At 46.8% G+C, this 16,155-nt stretch overlaps 1 protein-coding gene across 2 annotated transcripts in view; it reads left to right on the forward strand.

Annotated features, from left to right (window-relative positions):
• Nucleotides 1-16,155, forward strand: part of LOC141080604 (acetylserotonin O-methyltransferase-like) — a 374,012-nt gene that overhangs the window by 31,302 nt on the left and 326,555 nt on the right. For both annotated transcript variants that reach the window (XM_073565941.1, XM_073565942.1), the window contains exon 3: nt 7,207-7,336. In XM_073565941.1, coding sequence (XP_073422042.1) covers nt 7,207-7,336 — 130 coding nt within the window. The remainder of the gene's footprint in view (nt 1-7,206; nt 7,337-16,155) is intronic.

Genomic DNA, 16,155 nt, shown 5'->3' on the forward strand with positions numbered 1-16,155 from the left:
GCTTCAGCTTGCACAGGCGGCCTGTAGTAAATGCCTACAATGGTGTCCTTTCCATTGTTCTGTCCTTGTATTCTTACCCAAACAGTTTCCACAGAACTCCCAGTCTCTGAAGCTTCAATCTCTGTGCAGATATACACGTTTCTAACATACAATGCGACACCCCCTCCTCGTTTATCAAGTCTGTTTCTTGCAAATAAGTTGTATCCTTCTAGTCTTGTATTCCAATCATGTGTATTGTCCCACCAAGTTTCAGTGATTCCAATGACATCATATTTCTTTTCCTGTGTTAGTAGTTCCAATTCTCCTTGTTTGTTGCCCATGCTTTGTGCATTAGTATAGAAACATTTTAGTTTGTGATTGGTTTCTCTTTCTCCAATATTTTTATTAATTAGATTCTTTCGTCTTTGTTCTTCCTTTCCACTTCTAATAGCAGAGTTCTCAATAGCATTTGTCAGGTGTATGGCTTTTTCTGGTCTTTTGCTTCCCTTCCCATGTTGTTCTAGTTTAAAGCTCTCCTTACAAGTGTAGCAAGGCGACTTCCAAATACATGCTTACCAGTCTTCGTAAGGTGCACCCCATCTCTAGCAAGTAGTCCATCGTATAAGTAGTTCACTCCGTGATCCAGAAATCCAAATCGTTGCTGACGGCACCAACGACGTAGCCAGTTGTTCACCTGCAGAATCTTATTCCACCTCCTTGTTCCATGGCCATCCACTGGGAGGATGGAAGAGAAGACCACCTGCGCTCCCAGTTCTTTCACTTTCTTACCTAAGTCTTCAAAGTCTCTGCAGATGGTTTCCAGGTCGTTTCTTGCAGTGTCATTTGTCCCCACATGTAGTAGCAGGAATGGGTAGTCATCTGTAGGTCTGAAGAGTCCTGATATCCTGTCAGACACATCTTTAATTTTTGCACCTGGAAGACAACACATTTCTCTTGAAGTTATATCCGGTCTGCAGATAGCGGCCTCAGTTCCTCTCAACAGGGAATCCCCCATGACCACCACTCTCCGTTTCTTCTTCACAACATTTTTCTTTCTCCATCCAGGAGGACTCTGAAGGCGTACAAGGTTGCTGCTTGTTGGCAAAGTCTTATCCTGATGTATTTCTTCATTGTTTTCCTGCGTGAGAGCATTGTACTGGTTTCTGAGCAGTATGGGTGCTGACTGCCTCCTGATCCTCCTGCTTCTCTGGGTCACATGTCTCCATTCCTCTGTTTCTTCAGGTGCACTTCGAATTTCTTCTCTTTCTGTAACATGAAGAGATAATTCTGCTCTGTCCAAGAACTCTTCACCTTCCTTAATGATCTTCAACGTAGCTAACCTCTCTTCGAGATTTTGCAACTTTTCCTCCAACAGGGACACAAGCTTGCATTTGTGGCATGTGAAGTTTGGCTTTTCCACTGGTAAGTCTGTGAACATGTAGCAAGAAATGCAGCTCACCAAATGGCTCCTGGCCTCTTCCATCTTGAGATTTCTTAAAAACGATGAAAGATGAGCCCAAATTCCGATTTCCTCTTTTCAGCTGCAACGGCCAAAACCCAGTGATCGTTGAGCTCGCGGAGACTCTTCACTTATCCCAGAAGGCACTGGGAATATGCAAATGATCTCCTCAAGACTCTTCCCCTGGTTTTCCGATTTCCTCTTTTCAGCTGCAACGGCCAAAACCCAGTGATCGTTGAGCTCGCGGAGACTCTTCACTTATCCCAGAAGGCACTGGGAATATGCAAACGATCTCCTCAAGACTCTTCCCCTGGTTTTCCGATTTCCTCTTTTCAGCTGCAACGGCCAAAACCCAGTGATCGTTGAGCTCGCGGAGACTCTTCACTTATCCCAGAAGGCACTGGGAATATGCAAATGATCTCCTCAAGACTCTTCCCCTGGTTTTTTCCAGGAGGAGATGGGAGATGGGAGGCTGCTGAGGTGAGGAGATGGGAGGCTGCTGAGGAGATGGGAGGCTGCTGAGGTGTGGAGATGGGAGGCTGCTGAGGTGAGGAGATGGGAGGCTGCTGAGGTGAGGAGATGGGAGGCTGCTGAGGAGATGGGAGGCTGCTGAGATGAGATGGAAGGCTGCTGAGGTGAGGAGATGGGAGGCTGCTGAGGTGTGGAGATGGGAGGCTACTGAGGTGTGGAGATGGGAGGCTGCTGAGGAGATGGGAGGCTGCTGAGGTGAGGAGATGGAGGCTGCTGGGGAGATGGGAGGCTGCTGAGGTGAGATGGGAGGCTGCTGAGGAGAGGAGATGGGAGGCTGCTGAGGAGATGGGAGGCTGCTGAGGTGAGGAGATGGGAGGCTGCTGAGGAGAGGAGATGGGAGGCTGCTGAGGTGAGGAGATGGGAGGCTGCTGACATGTGGAGATGGGAGGCTGCTGAGATGAGGAGATGGAAGGCTGCTGAGGTGAGGAGATGGGAGGCTGCTGAGGTGTGGAGATGGGAGGCTACTGAGGTGTGGAGATGGGAGGCTGCTGAGGAGATGGGAGGCTGCTGAGGTGAGGAGATGGAGGCTGCTGGGGAGATGGGAGGCTGCTGAGGTGAGGAGATGGGAGGCTGCTGAGGAGAGGAGATGGGAGGCTGCTGAGGAGATGGGAGGCTGCTGAGGTGAGGAGATGGGAGGCTGCTGAGGAGAGGAGATGGGAGGCTGCTGAGGAGAGGAGATGGGAGGCTGCTGAGGTGAGGAGATGGGAGGCTGCTGACATGTGGAGATGGGAGGCTGCTGACGTGTGGAGATGGGAGGCTGCTGAGGTGTGGAGATGGGAGGCTGCTGAGGTGAGGAGATGGGAGGCTGCTGAGGAGAGGAGATGGGAGGCTGCTGAAACGACCAAAAAAATTCTAGAATTCCACTTTTTTCAATTTCACCGCACTTTGAATTTTTTTCCCATTTTCCAGTACGCTATTTGGTAAAGCCAATCATGTCATTCAAAAGTACAACTCGTCCTGCAAAAAACAAGCCCTCACATGGCCATATTGATGGAAAAATAAAAAGTGGGTATATATGACTGGGAAACATCTTTATTTGGGAAATTGTTCTACGCTTGCACTGAACAGTGCATGGACTGGGCGCCGATCTCCTGGCCTGCATCCTCATACATGCTGTGAGGCTGCTGAGTTCTAGTCAGGAGACCCGCGGCCCGTCCATGCACTGCGGTCCGAGCGCAGATCGATATCCACCGACAGCTTCATACATGTACAGAAAACAATACAATAATCTACAATCAGAAATACAGATTATAACAAAAAGTCACAATCTGGTTTCAATTATTTTTAAAAAAAAGTATGTGACTCATTTCCTTAAAGAAAAAGAAAAAATATACCTAAAAAGAGTATTGGGTAGTTTAACAAATGATTAATAAGTTACAGTAGAGTAGAGCTCATCCAAAAGAGTTTACCTTGTTGTGGTGGCGGCTTAAAATTCTTTTGGCCAGAACAAAAGCTGCTGGCTATATGTATGATCTGGGAAATGTTAATGTGTGATTGGTGAGGACGTGGTGCAGAAGTGGAGTTTTTCCAAGAGTGGGCAGTGGGACTCTGGAAGATTTGAGGGGTGGAGGCGCGGCTGGGGTGGAGCCTGGACGGAGTCTCAAAGGGGCCCAAACATTTTTACAGCATGGGGCCCTGAAATTCCTAATGGCAGCCCTGGGCACGGGAAGGAGGTTGTGAGGAGGCGGACTGCAAGGAGAGCAGGCGGTCATCCACGGAAGCCATATAGGACAAGATGTGGGCCTGGGTATCGCGCTGCAGTACTAGTTTCTGCTGGAGGCTGGCTAACTGGGAGACATTCCCAGGATCTGCGGCCTGTAAGTCCATTGTCTTCATAAAAGACATGATGCGGGTTTGGTTCTTACGCAAAAACACCAGCTCCTTCTGAGCCGAGGCCCCAGCGGGGTCCATGGCCTGGTTATACTGTTATGACGGTGGTGGCGAGAAGCAAGTGTGGACCCACTGGACCGTGATACCGAAACTCCCCCGAGCGAGTGCACCAGGTTTGACCAACCCCCTATACAGGGATAGTAAGGGGCAGGCTCAGGGACCTCTAGTACCACGGATGCCAGGACCAGTAGTCGGCTCAAGGACAAACAAGAAATGAAGAAGAGACTGGAGAGAGCAGAGCAAGGGGAAAGATAGAGTACTGAATGGAGAGAGAGCGGAGGAGGAGATGGAGTACGGACTGAGGGTGGCGGTAACAGAGTGCAGACTCCATGGGGAAGAGCAGGACAGGAACGGGCAGCGCAAGAAGCAGGAGAAGACACAGGAGGTTAGGAGCAAGCTATACTATCGCCAAGCTTAGCGGCAGCAGAGCAGGCCAGACTATGGTAGGGCGGCCTGAAATACCCAGCGCCTGTCTTCCATTGGACAGGCAGCGTGTCACGGTCCTGTTAGGGTCGGCGTGCCGCCACCGCTGATCAAGGACTAACCCACACTGCATAGGGCCCCGGGGTCAGACACGGCCGTACAGTTCAGGCAAACAGGACCTGGAGGAGCTGAAGTCAGTGAGCAGTGAAGGACCTACGGTCATGTGACTGCAAGGGGGCGGGGCTTAGTGTCCTTCTGCCAGAGATGGCAGGACACTAATACAGGAATACTCCAAGTCAGACAAACCGGGTCATACACAGAGATAGCAATAAAGTACCAGGGATGAGACAGATCGGAGAGTCGGGGCCAGGCAGTGGTCAAAGCCAAACAGACATAGAAGGTACCAAGCAGAGTCCAACAAGCAGTATCCAGAGAACAGACCGAGTCGTGCACAAAGTATCAGGCAAACAAGAACACAGCACAAACACACTCAGGGATCAATACAACTCTGTCAAGGGCGAAAGTACATTATTACTGACGGGGTTAGTAGCGTCCTGAGGTTATAAGAAGCTTTCCCAGAACCAGGGAGAGGCCACAATAATAAGCCCCAGGTGTGCAGGTAAGCCTGCACTGGGATCATAACATTTAACCCCAGAAGTGCCAGTCATCAGCACTGGTTCCAGACATTAACCCCACATGTGCGAGTCAAACCCGCAATGAGATCATGACACAGCGCTGCCGGGTCAGGTCACGCAGGGAGACAAGAGAGGCGGGCACACGTGTGGTTGGGCCCTAAGGCACATGCGCAAATACAGGCGCCCGGAGGGGAGCGACAGTAGGACGTGGGCAGCCCTGGAGCAGCATGGGAGCGGCAGGGCAGGTAGCAGCAGACCCGGACCTGATGGCGGTAGGCTTGAGGGTAACACAGCAGTTCCTGCAAGATGAAGGCATTGAAGCTATGGACTGGCCCACCTGTTCCCCAGAACTGAATTCGACTGAGCACATCTGGGACATCATGTCTTGCTCCATCCACCAATGTCAGGTTGCACCACAGACTGTCCAGGAGTTGGCGGTGTTAGTCCTGGTCTGGGAGGAGATACCTCAGGAGACCATCCGCTGCGTCATCAGGAGCATGCCCAGGCGTTGTACAGTAGGGAGGTCATACAGGCATGCGGAGGCCACACACAATACTGAGCATCTTTTCCTTGTCATGAGGCATTTCCACTGAAGTTGGATCAGCCTGTAATTTGATTTTCCACTTTGATTTTAAGTATCATTCCAAATCCAGACCTCCATGGGATATTCATTTTGATTTACATTGATAATTGTTGTGTTTTATTGTTCTGAACACATTCCACTATGCAATGAATAAAAATTTGCAACTGGAATATTTCATTCAGAGATATCTAGGATGTGGTATTTTAGTGTTCCCTTTATTTTTTTGAGCAGTGTATATCCTTTGTTGGTAATGACAGAGGTCAAACGTTTTCTGTAAGTCTTCACAAGGTTGGCACACACTGTTGCTGGTATGTTGGCTCATTCCTCCATGCAGATTTCCTCTAGAGCAGTGATGTTTTGGGCCAGTCACTGGGCAACACAGACTTTCAAATTCCTCCAAAGGTTTTCCATGGGGTTGAGATCTGGAGACTGGTTAGGCCACTCCAGGACTTTCATATGCTTCTTACAAAGCCACTCCTTCATTGCACTGGTGGTGTGCTTGGGTTCATTGTCATGCTGAAAGACCCATCCACGTTTCATCTTTAGTGCCCTTGCTGATGGAAGGAAGTTTGCACACAAAATCTCTCAAAATGTAGGTTTCACAGCACCTGCTGGCCCTCTGCTAATTGTCAGCAAGGGCATAATGACATGACGGTGGACACGGAGGTGGTGGCGAGCAAAGCACAAAATTCAAATGGGCATGTTTTACCTGGCATTGTTAAGTGCTGTCGAATATGTACAGTATTCCACTATTTGGTTAACTATCTGGCATGATGGAGGGACCTCTCGAATGTAGGAGTGAGAGCTCTCCCAAATGTATAAAAAAAGGCCACCTGAGGGTCCTTACCAAACTCAGGTTTCAAAGCACCTGCTGGCATTCTGTTAATTGTCAGTGAAGGCTGCATAGTGACAAGGTGATGGTGGGCACAGCCCAAAATTCAAGTGGACATGTTTGAAATGGCATTGTAAAGATATGGGGAATATGTATTCCACTATCTTGCTAACTATTTAGCATGAGGGAGGGTCCTCCAATATGTAGGAGTGAGAGTCCTCAGAAATGTTAAAGTAAAAAATATAGCCAAAACTTCTGTATGAACATAAACTAAAGTGGAGGTATATATTTTTTTTTCATTTTTATTTTGCATTATACTGTATACATGTAATTAAGAAGGAAATAATGTTACTTAGTATTTTTCTCTTTAAAATTTTTTTTAGTTTGGTAGGTTTTTTTTTAAAAACCGTAAAACCGGCTCAATAGTCTGACAACATTATTCCCAGATACCATATGTGAGTCAGAAAGGCATGCAGGCTTCTTCTCCATGGAGTTCCCATTTAGTTTTAGCTGTTTCCCATCCATTTTATTTTTTCCCATGCCCCTAGACCTGTTTGTTGGATCTAGCAAAACAGTATTCGGCTTTCCTATTGAATTGTATTGGATTCGTTGTTCGGTATGAATACAAGGATATTAGAAGTTATTCGTGCCGATTTTTCCCGAAACCGAACATTTCAATATTCGATCATCACTAGTTGCTTTAAGTTACACATCACAACTTTTGATGCTGTATTCTGTCAGTCTGTCTGCATTTCATACAATATGATCATAACTGCAGTCTTAATGGACAAAATAGATTTACATGCTACATACAACATTTATATGCATTAATACAAAAATTACAAATGTCATATTGTACTTTTTTTCTTTTAAGGTTATTATTCCAATACCGATGTCTCCACTGTATATTTGGTCAAATCCAGCCCTCGGAGCCTCTTTCATATGATGAGTTATTACTCTCAGACCACATATATGTGCTGGCACTTCTTACCACAGGCTGTAAGGTACTGTATGTTTAAATGCAGCAGGAATGATAAAATTGTACATTAAAGGGTTTTACTATAAAAGACATTTAACATCTATCCATAGAATGATTTCTGGAAAATCCATCACTGGGACTCTCGCCAATCTTTAGAACTGGAGTCTTGATCCTCCATTACTATTTACTGTGGTTGGAAGTGAATCAAACTGCCTGGTTGTGCATGATCACTATCGCTCCATTCTGTGTCTATGGCACTTACAGAGGGAATGAAGTACTGAACAGTAGAGTTGAGCGAAACTGGTCGGCCAAATTCAAAAGTCGCCGATTTTCGCTGAAGTCGGGTTTCGCCGATCAAAACCCCACCATAGTGTGAGGTCGGCCATGAGGTCGCCGACTTGAGCGCCAAAGTCGCGTTTCCCATAATGCTTCCAGCGCCTTTTCTCAGCCATTGATCAAGGACGCACACTGTCGGCAACGCGATTACATAGGCAGCGGCCCCCACCATCTTAGAGAAGGGCATTCAAGTGATTGGCTGGCTTTGTGTGGCGTCACAGTGGCTACAAAAGGCCGTGACCGCCAACCGCCATTTTACTTCTGGCGATCTTAGCATAGGGAGAGGTTGCTGCTGCTCGTTCTCAATAGGGAGTGTGTTTAGGCAGGAAAAAAAAGTGCTTCAGCTGATAGCGATTTTCACTGTACAACACAACAGTTAGTGTGCAGTGACAGGGGAGGATATATTTGTGTGCAGCAGCTCTGTTGGTTATTAGGCTGCCTTATAAGGCTACCTGATAGCTGCACTGCTGTGTGCACACTGCTGTGCAAACTGCTTTTTTCAAAACAAAAATACTTTTATTCCTTTTTCTCTGCACAGTAGTTACTGAGCGTAAATTTTTTCACACACCGTATAGAGGTGTACGCTCCTCACACACTACCATGTACCAGCTGGTATCACAGACAAATACATGCTATATGTGTGTGACTCCGTAAAAAAATACATGGTACCTCCATACACCGTATAGAGGTGTCCGCTTCTCAAACAGTATCGTATATCTGCTGTTCGCATTACTCTCACATCTATACAGAGTCAGTGTGTGTGTGTGACACTCCATAAATACATATACAGACATTTCCATTTCTCAATACACCGTATTGAGCTGTCCAATTCTCAAACAGTATCGTATATCTGCTGTTCGCATAACGGTCTAATCTACTGTATACAGAGTCATTGTGTGTGTGTGTGTGTGTGTGTGACACTCTGTAAATACATATACAGAAATTGACAGTTTCACCAAAACGTATACAGCTGTAAACTTCTGATACAGTACCGTATATCTGTTTTTTGGATTACGATCAAATACATACTGGGAGAGCGTCTGTGACTAACAAAATATATACGGAGATTTAAATTTGTCCATACACCTTACACAGCTATAAGAGAGATCCAATGAACATAGTTGGTGGAGAGATATACCACAATTACACAGGGTATAGGGAAAAAGTTATACCCCTAAAAGCCACCATATCTTAGGACAGTATATGACCAACTGTAAATACAGTCACACTCAATAGAACACCACAGTCATAAGGTCAAAACCAAGTAAAAAAACTTTATTGATCTAAAATTGTATAGACAGACAGGCAAAGTGAGACTAGAGGATGGAACATGATTATTCCCACCACATACAAGAGGCCCAGGATGGGTTTGTCAGGAGGTGAACGTAAATAATTGTTGCAGTAATAAACTATACAAACATATCATACAACTCCTCTATAAGCACATAGCACCATGTCAAAATGAGGCAGATAATATAAGCACATGTGAAACAGAGTCATATCCAATACCCATAGCAAACATAATGGAATAGTAATATGCCCCGTGGGGCAGGTGGGCCTGGTCGGGAAGGTGCCTCTCTCTCCTCACAAGGTACTTGCATATTACTATTCCATTATGTTTACCATGGGTATTGGATATGACTCTGTTTCACATGTGCTTATATTATCTGCCTCATTTTGGCATGGTGCTATGTGCTTATAGAGGAATTGTATGATATGTTTGTATAGTTTATTACTGCGACAATTATTTACGTTCACCTCCTGACAGACCCATCCTGGGCCTCTTGTATGTGGTGGGAATAATCAAGTTCCATCCTCTAGTCTCACTTTGCCTGTCTGTATGTACAATTTTAGATCAATAAAGTTTTTTTACTTGGTTTTGACCTTATGACTGTGGTGTTCTATTGAGTGTGACCTTACACAGCTGTATGCTCCTCATACAGTACCATCTCTCTGCTGGTATTTTTGGTACATTTTCCCAAACATAAGGAAGTATGGTGGAAGAGGCCGCGGACGTTGGCGGGGGGCACAGCTGGTACTGATGGTGGTGGTGGTGCATCGGCTGGTTGTGGCAAAAGCACATTAGCAGCTAAAGCAAGAGGTGTTGAGCCTGCGTCATCGTCTGACACAAGAAGGCCTTTAAGGTTCCCTTTTCTGGGAGTAGGTAAACCGCTTTTAAAGCCGGAGCATCAGGAACAGGTTTTGGCTTACATTGCCTAAACTGCCTCCAGCTCTATTGCCTCCTCTTCTGAAGTTACAAAACTGCAAGCACAGAGTCGTCAGTGCAGGCTTCTGGTCAGGAACAACACCCTTCCTTGTGTCCCTCGCCCACACCAAAAGTGAAGGATGCGGCAGCCCACACTTCAGATTACTCCATGGAGCTCTTTTCACAAACCATGCCTTGGTTATCAAGTCAAATCCTGAATTCCCCAGTCCAACATGAATCAGAGATGGAGTGCACTGATGCACAGCCACTGCTAGATGATTCTGCTGGTACATTCACCCACAGCACTACATTGCCTTCGCAGTCTACTGAGCCAGAATCAGACCCTGATGAAACTCAGGTGCCCCTTCCCGCTTACTATACCACCTTACACAGTGACACAGAGGAAGGTACAGAGGAAGGTGCAGATGACATTGAAGACGAGGTGATGGATGACCCAGTTGTTGACCCGGATTGGCATCCATTGGGGGAAGAGGGTGCCGGTGACAATAGGTCAAAACAGGAGAAGGATCCGCAGCAGGAATCGTCATCGCAGCAGTGGTTTTCCAGCAGGCCCGTAGCTGTCAAAAAACTTGGCAAGAAAACTAAGAGTTGCATGACAGCTTGGCCAGATGGTCAAAGTGCAAGCCTTGAAAATTTATACCATAGTAGGAAGAGTGCAGTGTCGCACTTTTTAGACCAAAATCCTACTAATGACGCAAGGGTTATCTGTAAGAAGTGCCAAAGGACCTTTAGCCGAGGGAAAAAACTCAGAAATTTGAATACCAGTTGCATGCTTAGACATTTAACCAACATGCACTTACAAGCGTGGACGGACTACAAAACCTCAGGTAGCACATGTGCACCTGCTCCGACTGAAGGTAGCCAGCAACGCTCCATCGCTTCCCCCACTGTAAGACCACCGGTAAGCACACCACAATCAAGAAATGTTGAGGTGTCGTTGGAAAGCCAAAGCAGTCAGGGAATCATAATATTTTTGTGACAAAACACTGAATCTAGGCCATCACCACCATCACCATCACCAACCCCTTCTCAGTCCGTCAGGTCCACCGCTAGTTCCCCCATATGCAGCTCTCAAGTCCAGCTCACTCTACCAGACACTCTGAGTAGGGCAAGAAAGTACTCATCCTCTCATCCGCGTACAATGGCTTTGAACGCCTACATTGCCAAAGTGATCTCATTAGAGATTATGCCCTTCAGTTTGGTTGAAAGCGAAGCGTTCCAAGAGCTCATGACCTACGCTGTCCCACGCTATGACCTACCTAGTCGGCACTTATTTTCTCAAAAAGCCATCCCTGTGCTCCACCTGCATGTGAAAGACTGCATTGTCCATGCACTAAAACAATCAGTGAGTGGAAAGCTGCACCTCACAACAGATGCATGGGCCAGTAGGCATGGCCAGGGCCATTACGTATCCATCACTGCGCACTGGGTTAATGTGGTGGATGCAGGCTCCACAGGGGACAGCAGTGGTGGAACAGTGCTGCCTCGCCCACGGTATAGGAAACAGATGTCTGTAGGCGTTCGACCCTCCTCCTCCTCCTCCAGAAGCGAATGCTCGTCGGCAGAGCGCAGTCGCACGAGCACTCCATCCACAGCTGTCAGTGTTGCACACGAGATGTCCCACTATCGAACAGCTAGTGGTAAGCGTCAGCAGGCTGTCTTAAAGATGATGTCTTTGGGCGACAGCAGACACACCATGGAGGTACTGGACGACTACTTGCATCGACAAAGTAGTCACGGCTGGGCAGTCTACATCTTGAGCCAGGCAAGGTAGTCAGTGATAATGGGCAGAATTTTGTGGCAGCCATAGCCCTTGCAAAACTCACACACATAACTTTCCTGGCTCACACCTTGAACCTGGTGGTGCAGTGCTTCCTAAATAATTATCTGGAGTTAACAGCCCTGCTCCATAAGGTGCGAAGACTGTGCTCGCACATCCGTCGCTCGCCCGTAGACTCCAGTCATATGCAGAGGCTGCAGCGATTGCTCAACCTCCCCAAGCACCGCCTAATCATAGACGTTGCAACAAAGTGGAATTACACCATGCACATGGTTGAGAGGCTGTGCGAACAGAGGCAGGCTGTAATGCATTTGTGGGAGGATACACGGGCAGACAGTTTGAGGGCAGACATGGTGTTGTCAGGTGTGCAGTGGTCAAAGCTGAAAGACCTCTGTAAAGTCCTTCAGTGTTTTGAGGAATGCACACGGCTGGTAAGCGCAGACCATGCCATCATAAGCATGAGCATCCCACTCATGCATCTGGTCATGCAAACTTTGACGCACACTAAGGATCAGGCGTCTGCAGTGGAGGAGCAGCAGGAGGAGGAGGAGGGAAGCCTTGATGACAGTCAGCCATTGTCTGGTCAGGGAACTGTCCTGGATGAGGTGGAGGAAGAAGAGGTAGAGGAGGATGAGGGGGGTGATTATTTTGGGGAGGAGGATGCTTCTCAGGGGGCAAGAGAAAATGTGGGTATGCCAAGGTCAGGTACTGGGTTTGTGCGTGACTGGAGGAATGTGGATTTGCCAGAAAGTGCTCCATCACCCACCACTGATAGTGGTGTAGCATTGACACCTGGAACATTTGCCCACGTGTGATTATGCCTTGCGGATCCTAAAAAGGGACCCCCACATTGCCAAAATGATGAGGGATGATAACTACTGGTTGGACAGCATCCTCGATCCATGCTATAAAGGCAAATTACACAGCATCATGCCACAGGAGAACCTAGAGCTAACATTGGCTAACAAACAAGCAACTCTGGTAAACCATTTGTTTGAGGCATTCCCAGCACACAGCAGCGGAGCTGGTTCTCCCACGAGTCGTAGTGGAGAAAATGGAAGAGGTGTTCGTGGTGCTCACAGCTGGCTAGCATCCTCGATCCACGCTACAAAGGCAAATTACACAACATCATGCCACAGGAGAACCTAGAGATAATATTGGCTAACAAACAAGCAACTCTGGTAAACCGCTGGTTTGAGGCTTTCCCAGCACACAGCAGCTGTGCGGTTTCTCCCACGAGCCATAGTGGGCACAATGGAAGAGGTGTTCATGGTGCACACAGCCGAAGTGGCCTTGGAGACAGGGGTTTCCTGACCATGTTGTGGACTGATTTCTCAAGTACCGCTCACATGACTGCTAATACAGAATCGATTGCAAGTGACAGGAGACAGCAGTTGTCAACTATGGTTACAAACTACTTCTCCCATATCGAGGTTCTCCCTCACAGGTCATTCCCCTTTGATTACTGGGCCTCAAAACTGGACACATGGCCTGAATTGGCACAATATGCCTTACAGGAGCTCGCTTGCCCTGCTGCTAGTGTGCTATCTGAAAGAATCTTCAGTGCTGCCTGATCAATCCTGACAGAAAAAAGGACCAGTCTGCTGACTCAAAATGTTGATGATGTAACCTTCATTAAAATGAACCATGAATGGGTTTCAAAGGATTTTGTCCCACCTTCCCCTGATAACACATAGGTTGCCAGAAAAAAGGCTAGCTTTTATCCTCCTCTTCCTCGGACTTCTCCAGTTCCTCCATTTGCAGCTGCTAAAATTCCAGCCTACACATCAACATATGCCATTTTTTAAACCTCCCTAACTGGGCTGCCTCCCCCCAGGCCCGGGGTCACCACCTGGCTCACCCGGGCAAGTGCTGTTGCCCTGAACAGGTGTGTTGGCCCACCCTTGGGCGACGGCACTGGCACAGGGCCTCTCATAGTACAGTAAAGTGTCTCTAATGGTGGGGGGGGCCCACTCGCCGTCAGACACACTGGCGTACTATGAAGGGCCCTGTGCTAGTACCGGCGCCCATGAGTGGGACCCTTCTGCTTGCTCAGGGCCACAGCACTTGCAAAACTTACCTCTCCCTGCTCCACCGCTCTGTAGTCTGGCCAGTTAAATCCTTCACAGGGACATCCACTACAAATTTGGGGAACTGATCGATGAAGGTTAAGACGTAGCTATGGCCTGTCCTGCTGGGCTCTACCTTCAGATGATCAATGGCTACCATTTGTAATGGACGTCGACTCACAATCGGATGCAGTGGTGCTTTATGAACAGCTTTCACAGTTTTTCTAGTCACAGACGTGTGACCTTCCTGCCACCATTTTTCAATGTCTCCTCTCATGCCAACCCAATAGAATCACCTACGGCCTGTGGCTTCTGTCTTTTGCACTCCAAAGTGACCAGACAGATCATGATAGGCAGTGAGGACCATGTCTACATCTCTCCCTGTGATCACAATTTGATGGAGACGAGTAACGGTGATGGGATCCATGCTACTTCGATACAGCAACCCTTTCTTCACAAATTTCCGTTTTTCGCTGTATCAGCAGTAAAAGTAATTGAGGGTCAGCATCACCTCTGTTAATTCTCCCGGAAGGTTTTCAGGTGATTATTAATTCAAACATTTCTGAAATCACTCGACTTTCCGTCTGTACTTTTATCCATCTAGTTTCCTGTAGCGGAGAGTCTGGACTGGCTTACTGAGACTGAAATAAATACGAAGATTTAAAAGTACCCCAACACTGTATACTGGTGTACGTTTCGAATACATTTCCCTTTTTCTACTATTTATATTCTGGTGTAATCCATACTGGTCTAGTACCCATAAGGGGGCTTCCTACCTGCTTCGCCCATCCACCCTCAGTGTGGACACTCACTTTCCCCATCAGTAATGGCTACCTGGGGTCTATGATACACTTCAGAAGGTTCAGCCTTAGATTCTTTTTTTATGCATACATTATTCAGTAGCTTAAGTAATACATATATTAGCGCTTTTACGGCTACATAAAACAATAAGCAAAACAACAAACTTTGCATACAAGTCTATATAATGCCAAAAAAAAATCCATCCTGCAAGGCCATTAAACCAATTTGCTGGATTTAGGAAATAGAATGTGTTACACCATCTGGAGTCTCTGTTTGCACTGTGTTGTTTTAACCATTGGTCTCTAAGTTCACCTATTTTGTCTATACTGGCCCTGATCTGGAGATTGCCAGCAGGGTCGATATAATTACAACAGGTGGGACCAATTATCTGACACATTCCTCCTTCTTTTGCGGTCAGGTAATCTAGTACTATAGTATGTTGGTTAGTAACTACGATTAATTGTCTCTGTATTGTATTAGTTTCATTAAGAACTTCAAGAATCTGGAAAATCTGATCGTCCAGGTAGTCGGTAGCTTCCACTAATTTATCCCACATTTGTGTTATGAAGGGCTATATTAGCATACTACGGAATATTTTATTTGTTATCCCCATTTCTACTAAATGCGGCCTACCATTTGGCTTATTGTCTGCAGCCCTTCTATACAAGGTGTGAATTGGAACTGCTGCAGTGTCTATTTTACTATGAGGAACCATGAAAGTGGCTTGTGTCAGTTTAGCAAGAGTGCAAACCCCTCTTATGTCCGGGCTCACCCACCTGTAGGCACGATGTCCGCAAACCAAGAATACTCCGTCAGGGAGAACACAAATGTGACCAGGGGTCTGTATACATTGGTATAAACTCAAAAGAAGTCCTGACCTACTGTAGGCTTATGGGCACATCAAGTATTATTCATTTGTTTTCCACTTATACCAGATGTACATTTACCCCTTTCTTTCCTTATTATTTTACCCGTAGATGATTTACAGCCTTCAACACCATCTTGGTACACCATATCATTAACCTGTGTTTGATCGCGTGTGTATATGCGGAAGCAATTATTGTCCTCACCACAGGTGTCTGCTCCAGTGTGTTGAAGACTGAACTACAGTCCATCATTGGGAATAGGGTCTGAGTGAGAGATTTCAGTCCTCCTCCTGGCGACCATATTTCCGACATCTGAGTCATATTCCCGCCACCACATTTGTACCTTTAGGCCGCGTTATATTAAACTGAAGCCAGGGGTTAGCGGCCCATCCGATTATAGCCAATGAGGCAGATATATCACGGGGCACATCTTTTCCCCAAAACCTAGATTGAGTCCAAGTCTCATTGTGTATGCAGTGTGGGGTTAATACCTCCCATGGCTCCAGAGGTAAGGCTAAATACGGCATAGTCCTTGCAGATACTGGGCTGTGTACAGATCCAACAGACTTTCGGTTTCTGTCCTTCCATGTCCTTTATAAGAAGAGCATGATGCCGAATAAGTTTGTTGTCCCAGTCAACATTTAAGAGTTTGTCCTGTGTTTCTGTAGAGTGCAGTAACCCTGTCACTGCCAGCAAGGTGATGAGGAGTACAGTCAGTCTACTGTTAACAGGACCTTCTTGCAGTGACTGGTGTGGATCCAGGTT

Source organism: Dendrobates tinctorius, unplaced genomic scaffold, assembly GCF_039654945.1.
Source record: "Dendrobates tinctorius isolate UK_male_01 unplaced genomic scaffold, ASM3965494v1 ptg000016l, whole genome shotgun sequence".
Taxonomy (NCBI): Eukaryota; Metazoa; Chordata; class Amphibia; order Anura; family Dendrobatidae; genus Dendrobates; species Dendrobates tinctorius.